The sequence below is a fragment of the Rhinoraja longicauda genome, chromosome 1 (genome assembly GCF_053455715.1).
Source record: "Rhinoraja longicauda isolate Sanriku21f chromosome 1, sRhiLon1.1, whole genome shotgun sequence".
NCBI lineage: Eukaryota > Metazoa > Chordata > Chondrichthyes > Rajiformes > Arhynchobatidae > Rhinoraja > Rhinoraja longicauda.
In genome coordinates this window covers 90,907,728-90,922,241 of record NC_135953.1, presented here as the reverse complement: position 1 = coordinate 90,922,241, position 14,514 = coordinate 90,907,728, and the positions used below count along the sequence as shown (strand labels likewise).

Below are 14,514 nucleotides of genomic sequence, written 5' to 3'. Positions count from 1 at the left end.
GACCCTGGGATGCAGACCATCAGGCCCAGGGGATTTATCATCCTTCAGTCCCATTAGTCTACCCAATACTATTTCTCGCCTAATGAAAATTTCTTTCAGTTCCTCTACCCCCTAGATCCTCTGTCCTCTAGTACATCTGGGAGATTGTTTGTGTCTTCCTTAGTGAAGACAGATCCGAAGTACCTGTTCAACTCTTCTGCCATTTCTTGTTACCCATAATAATTTCACCCGGGTCTGCCTTCAAGGGACCCACATTTGACTTTGCTACTCTTTTTCCCTTAACATGTCTAGGTGAGGGATAATAGGTATATCTGAGGTGAGAGATGACTAGTAACTCTGAGATGAGGTGTAACAAGTAACTTTGAGGGGGGAGTGTGACAGGTAACTCTGAGGTGAGGGGTGTTAGGTAACTGAGGTGAGGGCTGGAAGGCCAGCTGTTGTAAGCTCCACTCTAAAGGCAACAACTCAAGGGCTGAGTTTTTTGTTTTTTTTTCTGCACCCATTATCTGTACTTATTTTTTGGTTGTACTGCACCAGAGACCCGGATTCGATCCTGACATCAGGTGCTGTCTGTATGGAGTTAGCACATTCACCCTGTGACCATGTGGGTTTCCTCCGTGCTCCAGTTTCTTCCCACATCCCAGAGACATGCGGGTTTGTAGATTAATTGGCTTCTGTTAATGACCCCTGTTGTATCGGATGCAAAATTGGAATAACGGAGAACTAGTATGAATGGGTGAACATTGGTCGGCATGGACACGGTGTGCTGAAGCACCTGTTTCCACGCTGTATCTCTAAATTAAATTAAACTAAGAATACCTCAAGTCTGGCTGGACAGTGCATTACAAAGTCTTTGCAGAATACGGCAGTGTTGTATTGTGTCATTTGCTGGCTTTCAATGTGATATGTCAGGCAGTGATAACCCAGCTCTGTTTCTCTACTGCTGCTGTTCTAATTCTGGATAGATGTATGAAGAGGCCACAACTGTGTCTCCACTGCTTACCAGATTGTCTTATGAATAATTTGTGGAATATCCAGTGTTACGTTTGGTTCACAGAACCCTAACATAAATATTGAATGACAGAAATGAATCACTGCACAAGTTTTTTATACAGCAGACATGATTTGAGGAATTTTCCACGAGTTAGGGTTAGTAAAAAAAATCATTTCTGTGGAGTACAGTCTAAATGCCTGCTGCTTACTATTCTGTTTCTGCAGGAGCATGCTGACAGATTCACATAATTTGTATAAAGGATCTGGTGACACAGGGAACTGCAGCTGCTGGAATTTTCAGCAAAGCACCAAGTTTAGTTTAGGGATACAGTGTGGAAACAGGACCTTTGGCCCACCGGGTCTGTGCCGTCCAGCGATCCTCGCTCACTAACACTATCTTACACACATAAGGGACAATTTACAATTTTAGCAATGCCAATTAACCTGCAAACCTGTACGTCTTTGGAGTATGAGAGGAAACTGGAGCACCCGGAGAAAACCCATTGCAGGTCACGGGGAGAACGTACAAACTCCATACAAACAGTACCCGTAGTCAGGATCGAACCAGGTCTCTGGCGCTGTAAGGCAGCAACTCTACTGCTACGCCGACATGCTGGAGTAACTCAGCAAGTCAGATAGCATCTGTGAATGGACAGATGATGTTCCTGGTTGGGACCCTTCCTCAGACCCGAAAAGTTGTCTGTCCGCTCCCCTCCACAGATCTTCCAGCAGTTTGTTTGATTCGAAGTTGTTGTTTAAACTTGTGGTTTTGTTTGTAGCCCCAACAATTGAATTTGAAGAGTCAGCGTTCCAGGTGCATGAGCCGCCGGGCCCTGATGCCATTGCTATACTCAACATCAAGGTGCTGAGGAAGGGGGATCAGGACAGGACGTCGAAGGTTCGCTGCAGCACTCGGGATGGCTCTGCACAGTCAGGCATCGACTACAACCCCAAGAGCAGGGTGCTCAAATTCAGTCCCGGTGAGAATGATTTTAAATTGATTTAAATTGAAAATGATTTAAAATTGAGAATGTGTCATTGTTGCACTAAATTGATTGCGCCTCATTGACCAATTCAGCTGCTTTTATAAACAGCTAAGTACACAAAGGCATCTCGGTTTCAATGTCAGAGCTGAGAGACACTGCTCTCAGCTATTTAACTGTGATGCCTCCCACAGTCGGATAGCCTGCTCGTACTAACTTAAAAGCTCCGATTCAATTATTGATGACCATGGGTAGTACGCAGATCAGGATTCAACACCTTCGCGGTAGGTGGGGGAACACTGATGGGAATTGCAAAATGAAAGAATGTGAAACTGGAGTTTCACATCAGAGTGAGGTGAGAGAGAGTGTAGATAAATTCGGGCAGATCTGGGTTTTCACACTGAGCTCATTCATTTCGCCTATATTTTACAGCCCTTCGAGCGACAATTCCAGGAAGGATCCTGAACGTTTTCTTCCATCTCTCGACATGATGTTGAGCGATTGCCTGCCATCTGGCCTCTCTCATCCCCACAACAAGTCTCCAATTGCTGAGAGCCCATCTCCTAGTCACTCTGCAATTCACAAACAACTTGTTGGCTTTCATCATTATCTTTCTGTGTCAGTAAAGCAAATATTTGCACACATGCAACTTAATTGAATCGAAGATGACTTAACTAAATGCAGCCACTTTGGTTTTATAGTTGCATGGAAACAAATGCTGTGCTTTTCAATGAGTTATTGAGCAGTTCTGGCACACAGGGATGCCATCTCCCCCAAGCCGGCTCTGGAGAGCAATCCCCTCAACCCCCTTGCACAGTTTTATCCCCATAGACCTTTTAATTTATTTCTCCATAGTGCTAATCCATTTCTTTTTGAAATTGTTGCTTATTTCTGCTTCAGTTCCAGGTCATCACCACTCAGGGTGTAACCAAGTTTTTTCTTCACATTTTCTGACTGAAAACATTAACTCTGTTTTTCTTTCTGCAGATTTTGCTGAGTGTTAGCAGCGTTTGGTTGTATTTGTGGGAAGTTCAGTGACAAGTTACAAGACACTGATAAAGTGTTTGCATGCCATCCTATTCAGAAGTTAACTCCTAACATCAGCAGAACAGTAGTCATTGACCCTTGTTAGAGACTTGCCACAACCGGGTGGCTTGCACTTTCCTCCTCCTCCATTCCACTTGTGAGCACGGTCTTCACCATTATGGAGATTTTTCACTGAATGTTTGTCAACATCTATCCAAGTTCTGAAGAACTGAAATAATTATTTTTGAGGTTTGGCATGAGTCTAGTTGAATTGAATGGAGAGGAATGTCCCTCCCAGTGTGGCCTCCCAGATATTGTGGAGAGTTGTACTTGCTCATTGTCAGCATTGAATTTTGAAACATCAAGTGCAAACTAGTACACCCACTCGAGTACATGTGTATGTATGGCCATGTATCTTGGTATGGTCCAGCATATTAAGGGATGGGGTCTTCTGATACCTGCTATACCTTCAACAGAAAGAGTCCATAAGATACAGGAGTAGATAGGCCGGTCGGCCCACCGAGTCTACTCCTCCATTCAACCGCGGCTAATCTATCTTTCCCACTTAACCCAATTCTCCTGCTTTCTCCCCATAACCTTTGAAACCATACTACTCAGGAACCTGTCAACCTCTGCGTTAAAAATACCCAATGATTTTGCCTCCACAGCTGTCTGAGGCAATGAATTCCACAGGGTCACCACTAAAGAGATTCCTCCTCATCTCCTTTTTAAAGTTGCATCCTTTTTTTCTGTGGCTGTGCCCTCTGGTCCGAGAGCACAGAAAAGATTTAAGACGAAGTTGCCAGGATTCGTGGGCCTGAGCTATAGAGAGGTTGGGCAGGCTAGGACTGCAGGGAAGAGGTTGGTATATGGCACTAGCTGCCCGAGGAAGTACTTAATGCAAGTACAATTACAATATTATAAAAAAACATCTGGACAAGTATATGGAAAGGGCAGGGTTAGAGGACTATGGGCCAAATGCAAGCAAACGGTAATAGTTTAGATGAGGCACCTAAGTTGTTATGGAGGAGTTGGGCCGAAGAGCCTGTTTCCATGCTCTAAGCCTCTACGACTCCTTCTGTTCTCTTCCATGAAACCTTAAATGCAAGTTCTTATTTCTTGTCCCATCAACTAACTGCAATAGCTTTTATGTGATAAGAACAGAATAAGGTCATTCGGCCCATCAAGTCTACTTCACCATTCAATCATGGCTGATCTATCTGTCCTTCCTAACCCCCTTCTCCCCATTACCTCTGATACCCGTACTTTTCTTTGAATACCCTACCTGTCATAACGTTGTTCTCCTCTTTCACATTTCCTCTTAGCTTTTCCAATGTGACCTTGTCGATAAAATCCCTCTTCTCCGGATCTATTCTGCTGTACCTTCCTCGGAACTTCACATCTTTCCAAAATGTAGTGACCCGCAAGAGTTGTATATTTTTGATTTACTATGGCTGGTTTGTAGAAATGTTCTGAGTGACTGCCGCACTCAGTTTACAAGTTCTGTCCCTCGCCCATGAATTGTGCACTGATGTTGAATCATAAGACATATAGCTTTGGAGACTAATTGGCTTGATACAGAAATGTAAATTGTCCCTACTGTGTGTAGGATAGTGTTAGTGTGCGGGGATCGCTGGTCGGCATGGACTCAGTGGGCCAAAGGGCTTGTTTCCGCGCTGTATCTCTAAACTAAACGAAACATTATTTCATTCAGTCCAGTAAATCGTGCAGGTACAAGTGGAATCACCACATGGGAAGCCAGGCCTGGAGTACAGTGGCTGCTGATTGTCAATCCTAGTTTCTGCTTACAGCCAGAAATGGCAACCATCTCGAGGGTATATTGTGGCATCATTAATTGCAAATGACAAGCTTTGTACAAGCACTGGAAATGATTCTGAAATGTTGCAAAGATCTATTTGGGGAAAGTTACTGGAGCGGTGCTGCTGTTTATTCAAGCCGCTGGGCATTGTTGTAGCGGGAATTATGTACTTTATCACTCTTGGGCGCTGGCTCTGCCCCATCATTACCATTGCTACTTTCTCTCCTTTCCAGGCATTGACCACATCCTGTTTAAAGTGGAGATCCTGTCCAATGAAGATCGAGAGTGGCACGAGTCGTTTTCCCTGGTGCTGGGCCCAGACGACCCTATTGAGGCCATTCTCGGCGACATAACCATGGCCACGGTGACCATTCTTGACCAGGAGGCAGCAGGAAGTCTAATTTTACCAGCACCACCTATTGTAAGTTGGCAGGCAGCTGATCTGCTCCTTCTGAAGCCAAAGGATTTAGTTTGCCTTCTGTGAGATACTCTGGCCCATTGTCAGATCTGAGTTGTATCAGAGAACCAGAGAGGCTTGATCTACTTTAGTACATAATACATTGCTCAATGCTCCCGTAAGTCGGATAGCATGGAGACTCTTCTTTGCTCAGGTCTGCTTCTTTTCTACTTGCAAATACTGATAACTTGGTCAGTGAGGGTGGCACAGTGGCACAGTTGCTCCTTTGCAGCGCCAGAGACTAAGGTTCGATCCTAACCACAGGTGCTGTCTTTACGGAGTTAGTACGATCTCCCGGTGACCTCCATGATTTTTCTCGGGGAGCTCCGGTTTCCTCCCACACACCAAAGACTTACAGGTTTATTGGCCAATTGGCTTTTTTGAAAAGATAAATTGTCCCTAGGGTGTTAGTGTTATAGGATAGTGTTAGTGTGCAGGGATCGCATGTCGGCATGGGCCCAGTGGGCCAAAGGGCCTGTTTCCGTGCTGTACCATCAAAAATAAACCAAAGGTGGGTATGTGTAGCAACTTTGCATTACACTAATTGTTTGAGCTGCTGCAACAGGGAGTGTTTGCCTCCAGTGAGGAGTTACTTGTGCAGTCTGTGGATCCCCACCACTGTGTAGACATTGTGCGTCAATATGTTGTAGCTCCCAATGAAGCAGACACACCATTAGTCAGGGAATGGGAGGATTGCAGACATTTATTTCCGAATGAGCATTGACACTCTGATGCTGCAGACGATCTGCAATGCAAACCTTATCCATTGAATGTTCCTGCAGGAAGAAGAGAAGATAGTTTAGTTTAGTGTATATTTACAGCATGGAAAGAGGCCGAGACCATTAATCACCCATTCTACCCTGTATACCAGGAACAATTTATGGAAGACGGCACAATTTATAGGGGCGGCACAGTAGCGCAGCAGTAGAGTTGCTGCCTTACAGCACCAGAGACCCAGGTTCGATCCTGACTATGGTTGTGCTCTGTGCGGAGTTTGTACATTCTCCCCGTGACTGCATGGGTTTTCTCTGGGTGCCACAGTTTCCTTCCACACTCAAAAGACGTACAGTTTTAATAGGTTCATTTGCTTCGGTAAAATTGTAAAATTGCCCCAGTGTGTAGGATGGTTCTAGAGTACAGGGTGATCGTTGGTTGATGCAGACTCTGTGGGCTGAAGAGCCTGTTTCCGTGCTGTATCTCTAAAGTTTAAAGTCAAATAACCTACTAATCTGCACCTCTTTGGAATCTGGGAGGACAGGGTGAAGGTACAAACTCCATACAGACAGCACCTGTAGTAAGGATTGAACCCGGTTCTCTGGCGCTATAAGGCAGCAACTCTATGTAACACAGTGGCCAGATATTCTTTTCCCCCACTCTCCATCAGTACTCACACTAGCTGATTCTGCACTTATGTTCACTTAGCTGGTCTCGGCAGCCTATCAGTGCAGTCCAATACTGAATGGGAGACAGCAGACCAGAGGCCCCTGTGTTCAACGTGTTTGCCTGATAAGATCCTGCGATATATTCCATGAAGAAATGCAGGGCAACCTCCGTCCTCACACCTCAGGCTCCATGAGATAAAGGGTTGTCAGACATGTGACTATTAAGACGCACTTAGGGATTCCTGTCACTTTGTGTTCACCTAGTCACTCTTTTGCGCTCTCCCTCCGCACCCTTGGCAAGTAGATGAAGCTGTCTCCCTCTGTTGTCTCTCGCATCAGCCATCATTCCTTCCTTACGTTTTCATCTGATTTTCTTGCCAGATTCCAGAACCTGCACCCATTTCTTTTCCCCACTTATCACCTCCCAGTCTCTGTCGCGATCTCCAACCCTCTCTCGCCCACCCTGACTCTATCTGCCAATAAACCTCGTTATCTGTATACACGTCTTGCTAGCTTCTGTCCCACACTCTCCTCCCCACCACTTTAAACCGGCTAGGTCCTCTCTGCTCATTCAGTCCAGATGAAGTGGCGTAACTCAAAAACCTGATTGGTCCATTTCCCTCTGTAGATGTTGCCTTACCTGCTGAGTTGCTTCAGCAGCTCTCCAAGATTCCAGCATCTGCAGCCTCTCGTGCCTCCAGATTGAAATGCGTGTCATGTTTTTCCAAAACTTGCATGAATCTATTTATTTCAATCTTTTTGACACTTTCCTTTAATTGTTTGTACACCTTCAGACATAATCTCCATGCGATTTCTGCTCTCGCCTTTGTCTGAGCTGCTTGGCCTTTGTCCATATCCATTCCCACTGCTGGACCCAGTCCTGATCACGAGCGGAACATGGGCAATGGTGTGCAAGCAACATATTTCAGTTCTGTTGAGCTTTGCATTCATCTGTAACTAATGTTTGGATTGCCTCAAGTATCCAGCACAGAAACAGTGCCTCTGGCCCAACCACTCTGCACCAGTTAATGCTCCACTAAAGCTTCATTCTACCCATCCTCATCTATTGCTAGTTCACAGAACCCTTAATTGGATTCTCTTTCAGAGAGAAATAAACTGTTCCTGACCAAATATACAGTAGACACACAGTGCTGGAGTAACTCAGCGGGTCAGTCAGCATCTCTGGAGAAAAAGGATGGGTGACGTTTCGGGTTGGGACCCTTTTTCAGACTCGACCGTCTGAAGAAGGGTCCTGACCCGAAACGTCAGCCACCCTTGTTCTTCAGAGATGCTGCCTGATTCGCTGAGTTACTCCAGCACTTTGTATCTATCTATCTGTGATATAAACCAGCATCTGCAGTTCTTTGTTTCTACAATTTGTCTACTCCTAATCAAGTCAGTTAGACAAGCAGAAAGTAATTGGGTATGAGAAATCTACACTCCTGAGTGCAGGAACAAGGACGACTATGGTGCCTGAACAGGATGGTATTTATGGCTGATGAAAGGCCAGATGCTGAAGCATAATTCACATCTGCTTGCTTTCCCCATGCTTCATGTACAAGTCTCTAAGACTGGCAGACAGACGATTTGCTTCAATTCCCATTATTGGCTCTGCATCCTGGGACCCCAAAACACCTATAAATTAAGAAGCAAGTGCAGAAGCATGCCAGGACTTATCCACATGGAAACATGGTCGGAGAGCTTTTAGGAGGCTTCACTCAACAAGACTAGTCATCCAACAGCAACCTTGCACCCCTGAACGACAAAGAGAGGTCCTACCTGTGCCACAGGTGACCTTCTGGATTTTGTTTGTGAAATAATGCTTTTGGTCACTTCTCACCACAACATCCCATGATCATGCCAGTTCAGAATCAGTGTAAGAAAAATGTTGTTTTCAAGAGGGAGTTAGATTTAGCTCTTTGGGCTTAAGGAATCAAGGAATATGGGGAGAAAGCAGGAACGGGGTACTGATTTTAGATGATCAGCCATGATGATATTGAATGGCGGTGCTGGCTCGAAGGGCTGAATGGCCTACTCCTGCACCTATTTTCTATGTTTCTACAGGGTTTATGAATGTTCAGATGCAAGTCTAAGCCTTCAAAGGAATGGAAGTTGGAATGAGATTGGAATATGGCCTTGAACCATATATTGGAGCATTTCAACTCTTAGTTGCAAAATATATTTTGCTCTATCTTGAACATTTATTATTGTTTGTATTATTGCAGGTTGTGTCTTTAGCTGATTATGACCACGTTGAAGAGGTAACAAAGAAAGGAACCAAAAAGACTCCATCACCTGGCTACCCACTGGTGTGTGTAACTCCATGTGACTCACATTTCCCGAAGTACTCGGTAATGAAGGAGCGCTGTGACGAGGCAGGAATTAACCAGTCGACCATCCGCTTCAGCTGGGAAGTGGCTGCACCCACAGATACGAGCGGAGCCAGGTCCCCATTTGAGACTGTCACGGACAACACTCCTTTCACCAGTACCACCCACATGGTAAGTACAAAGAATCAGCAGGTACTCACTTCAGCTGTAAACCCAGACAAATTGCCAGGAGGCGCAGTAATTGTCCTTTCAGCAGTGCAAAATTTAATTTATGCCACAGCTTGGATGAATGAAATGTTTGAAGTGAAAATTAAGTAATTTCCTTGAGGGCAGAAAGAAATGTTGGAAGAGTCAGGTTAAATGATTGTGATTAATTAAGGCCAGCTTGGCTGTTCTTTTCCTGTTTCTCAATGTTAGGATCAGATTTTAAAATTCTGCATCGCTGCTTATTATTTTGTGGAAGAATTTTACGTTGTTATTTCTGCTGCCTTCAAACAAACTTACATAATTCAATCACATAATGGTATTTAAGTGTTGTGCAATAGAAAATCATTTTTCTTCCCAGTGTGAAATAAGCATTTACAGTTAAATTTGTGTAATTCCTTTGCATCACTTCTTTGGTGTCGACATTGGTTTATTGTTGTCACATGTATCGAGATACAGTGAAAAGCTTTTGTTTGTGTGCTATCAAATCAAATCAGATTATGCTTTACATGAATACAATCAAGTCAAACTCAAGTACAAAAGGTAGAGCGAAGAGGAAAATACCAATACAGTACAGAATACAGTTTCTTCATATTGTAGCAAAACAGTTTTGGTTTTTTTAAAGTCCAATGCTGCAATGAGGTAGATTGGAAGATCAGGACTATACCCCAGCTAATGGAGGGACTGTTCAGAAGTCCAACAACAGAAAGGAAGAGACTGTTTCTGAGTCCAGTGGTACACGCTTTCAAGCTTTTGTATCTTCTGCTTGATGGGAAGAAGAGGGAATGACCAGAATGAAATAGGTCCTTGATTATGATGTTGGCTGCTTTCCTGGGGCAGAGTGAAGTGCAGATGGAGTCAGTGGTGGAGTGTCTGTGGTCTGTGTGATGGACTGGGCTACATCCACAAATCTGCAATGAAGCGTGGCAGAAAAGCCTGGACCACATTGTCATGGGAACAAGCAATCTTTGACTCCCATGGCAATCTGAACCCTCAGCATAATCCCCAACTAGTACATCGATCACTAATCTACACCCTCACGTCTATCACCTCCCAACTATAACACACTGCACCGATCTCTCCACTCCCACCACTCAATCCCATTATCTTCCTCCCTGCAGCCATTCAGCTCCTGCTGTCTGCTGCCGTCAGTAAAAGCTATCACTCTGCTGGCATCCCGACTCCACCTCTCACCCTCCACAGGTTTATCCATCAATATGCTGAGTTCAGATTATTTGTTCCCCCCTCTTCCCCCCCCACTCACCCTGGTACCAGCCACACACATCCAGAACCCAGCCTCATAACAGAGGACTGTGCAGGAAATCTCTGATCCATGAGGCCAGAGGCTGTGGTCACTGCGGAGCTTTGTACCAGGTGCCCAAGGAGTGACGAGGCTGATACTGTACCTCTCCAGCATAACCACTTCCTTTGAGGGGGTAGCTGGAATTTTCAGGCCTAAGTATCTATTAAATTGCTTCTTTTGAAACTAAGTGCACTGCATCCAGTACAATTCTGTTGAACCTTCGCTCCCTGGGCGTGAGGGTTTCCGGCCAGACCGCCGATCTCTTCCCTCACCGCTCTGGGTCGTTGGAATGGCTGCTCTCCCTGCACTGCAGCTGCATCAGTTATTCTAGAAAGGCCAGAGGTTCTGGGATGGAGGCGGGCGGCGCGGTGGCGGAGAGATAGAGCCGCTGCCTTACAGCACCAGAGACCCGCGTTCCACCCTGACTACGGGTGTTGTGTGTACGGAGTTTGTACGTTCTCCCTGTGACCACGGGGTTCTCTTCGGGTGCTCCGGTTTCCTCCCACATTCCAAAGACGTGCAGGTTTGTAGGTTAATTGGCTCGTGTAAACTGTCCCGAATGTGTAGGATAGAAGTACTGTACAGGTGACCGTTGGTCGGAGTGGATTTTTTGGGCCTGTTTCCATGCTGTATCAATAAACTAAACTAAACTAGACTCTGATGTTTGCAGGAGCTTTGTGAAGCTCAAGGGAGCTGGGAGTGATGGTGCTCACGTGTACCTCTGCCCTTCTTCAAGCTTGTGGAGGTTCCCGTATTAAATTTTATACGCTGTCCTTTCTTCCCTTTTCCCAATATTTCACATTGGAGTGAAATATAGTGCCTTCCAATCCTCGCTCCAATGACAAAACATCATGCCTTAAGGTTGATGGACAGAGACGGGAGGTTACAATTGATTCAGAACTTATTTCTGCCCTGTTCCAAATGGTAGGCTAGTGTGGGTGGTTGGGGCACAAGGAATCCAAGGTGAGCTATCTAATTGGATGCATAATTGGCCGAAGGAAAGAGTCAAAGGGTAGTTGTTTTTTTCTAATTGGAGGCCTGTCACCAGTGGAATGTTGTCAGGGTCTGTGCTGGATATCATTATTGTTTGTGAAACACATTAACGATTTGGATGACAAAATAGTGGTAGTAGATTTAGTGGTAGTAGATTGACATTGGTGGTATATGGACAGTGAGAAAGGATATCTAACTTTACAACATAATCTATATTTGTTGGGAAGGTGGGCCAAGGAATGGGCAATGGAATTTAACTATTGCAAGTGAGGTATGTCAACCCAGGGCAGGACTTGCACATTGAATAGTAGAGCCCTGGAGAGTGTTGCAGAAGACAGAGACTTGGAGTACAGTCACATGCTTCCCTGAAAGCGGTAAGTCAGGTGGACAGGACATTGGAATGCGAGTTTGGGAAAGATATTGAGTACAAAAGCTGGAGTATCATGATACCGCTGTACAAGTTGTGGGTGAGACCACACTGGGAGTACGATGTGCAGTTCTGGTCATCCATCTATAGGAAGGATGTCATTAAGTTGAAAAGGACACAGATGAGATTCAACAGAATGTTACCTGAACGTGTAGGCTTAGTTATCAGGAGAGATTGGGTAGGGGTTGGATCTTTTTGTTTTGGAGCATTGGAGATTGAGGGATGACCCAATTAAAGTTTACAAAATCATCAAGGGCAAGGATAAAGTGAACTCCAGAGTCTTTTTCCCAGGGTAGAGGATTCTGAAGCTAGAGGGCATAGACTTAAGATGAGTGAGGAGATATTTAAAAGGGTGCTCCAGCCAGGGCACACTTAAGGTGTAGTCACAATCTGTAATGATGTGCCAGAGGAAGCTATAGAAGCGGGATATAGTGATGACTTTCAAAATAAATTTGGACAGATATATGATTAGGAATGGTTTAGAGGGCTATGTGCCAAATGTGGACAAATGGGACCAGCTCAGAATGCCAACATTGGTCAACATAGACAAGGTAGGCAAAGGAGCATGTTTCCATGCAGTATCACTCTGAGTCTTACATAAGTCAAATCTTATCATCCAGTTTAGCGTTGATAATGATCTAGTTTGAATTCAAATTCACAGAAATTAAATAGTTAGCAATACAACAATATTTCAACAAGAAAAATTGCAAATGGATTTGGAAAATCCTGCATTAGGCATCAGGCCTTTGATGTGCTACCTGCTTGCCTTATTTCCCCAATAGGTGGCACTATGACCTCAGTAATCCAACAACAAAAACTGGGAATTCTGTTAAGTACCCCATCATTTCCAGAGTACACTGCAAAGGAATTCAATCTGTTGATTTAGCTCCTTAGTGCAAGGGCCATGCAGTTTCTAAATTTTGTTCGCTGTCCTCTTTTTCAATGGACAAACACCTTTGAGTCAGGATGCTTCTCCAGACTCGGGAACCAGTCTGAAGAAGACTCCCGACCCAAAACCCTATCCGACCTATCCATTCCCTCTAAGGATGCTGCCTGACCCATTGAGTTCCTCCGGCACTTTGTATTTTGCTCAAGACTCCACCACAGTTCCTTGTGCCCTTCTCCTTGTCAATAATGCGCTACCTTTGGGCACTGCCAGACATGGGAAATAGGTGCAGGAGCCCACTGAGCTTGTTCTGCCATTCAATAGGTCATGGCTGCTGTGATATCTTGAGCTCAGACACAGAATAACAAGTTAACTCACTGCTGGCCGGAACATGACTGCCCATGACTGTGACTGTGACCATGACTGTGGTTTATTCCATCATTTCCAATCCTCCAACCAAAGGTGGCGCTATTACAACTCCTTCCACCCTAATAAAAAAAAAAATCCTTGTGGACATTTTGTTTTGAATATAACCAACGGTACGAAATTATTACAATCTTGTCTGATAGTTTACTTTTATATAACCTGAATAAAATGAGGGCATCATGCATATATGTCGCATATACAAGGATATGTGCTTTTCAGGAAATAACTTCCCCTATTTAACCTAACCACTGGGTTTCTTCTTCTTTCTGGATATCTTCCCTGACCAAAAGTTTCCGACTGTTTAGGACCACTTGGACTAATTTTTAATCGAGTCAAGCCTTCCTTTTGACCTACATTCATAGATTCCAGTCCATCAGTCAATTTTGTTTGACTGTCAACCCCACTTGAACCTCCATTTTCAGGCTGATTCAAACTCTTACTAACTTGTGTACCTTCTTGTACCATTTCTGGTTCATCTGGTACCTGTACTTGAGTGGTAAGCCAATTATCTGACTCATCTAATTTGTCTGATTTCAACCCTGTCTGTGCTTGCATAGGCATGACATGATCAATGTCTACTTTTCTCACCTTTCCACTTCCAAACATCTTGACCAAGTGTGTCCGTGGTCCGCACTTTCTCACTACTCTTCCAGGTAACCACTTCACCCACTTGTGATGATGGTTTTTCACCCTTGCCTTCTGATTCAACTCAACACTCCTTTCCTTTACTTTACTTCTGTCATGATATGCTTTTTGTTTCTCCTGTTTCTCTTCTACTGTTTGAGCCAAGTTTGGTTTCAACAGTGAAACCTTGTTCTGGGTTTTCTTTTCAAAAACAGTTCAGCTGGTGTTTGACCAGTAGTGGTGTGAGGTGCGTTTCGATATGTAATCAGAAGGTTAGCCAGTTTGTGAAACAAAGACAACTGTCTTTTCTTTGGATTTGGATCCAGCAGTTGTTTGACTAATGTACGCTTCACAATTTGCACTGTGCGTTCTGCTGCTCCATTGGACGCGGGATGGTATGGAGCTACTCGAGTGTGTTTTACAGCATTCCCTTTCATGAATTGTGCAAACACTTGTGAACAGAATTGTGGTCCGTAATTAAACACAATTTCCTCTGGAAATCCATAGGACGCAAACAACCCTCGCAAAATGTCTATCGTTTTGCTGGATGTTTTTTTTTCATCGATAACACCTCAACCCACTTGAAGTGACTATCAATCACAATGAACAATTGTTGCAAATCTAACTCTGCAAAGTCAATGTGTAATCTTTGCCACACTCT

The 14,514-nt window shown here is 44.4% G+C and overlaps 1 protein-coding gene across 5 annotated transcripts in view; it reads left to right on the top strand.

Annotated features, from left to right (window-relative positions):
* fras1 (Fraser extracellular matrix complex subunit 1) overlaps positions 1-14,514 on the top strand; it is a 427,133-nt gene that overhangs the window by 374,669 nt on the left and 37,950 nt on the right. For all 5 annotated transcript variants that reach the window (XM_078402250.1, XM_078402222.1, XM_078402240.1 and 2 more), the window contains 3 exons: positions 1,773-1,973; positions 5,055-5,242; positions 8,886-9,161. In XM_078402250.1, the coding sequence (XP_078258376.1) occupies positions 1,773-1,973; positions 5,055-5,242; positions 8,886-9,161 (665 nt within the window). The remainder of the gene's footprint in view (positions 1-1,772; positions 1,974-5,054; positions 5,243-8,885; positions 9,162-14,514) is intronic.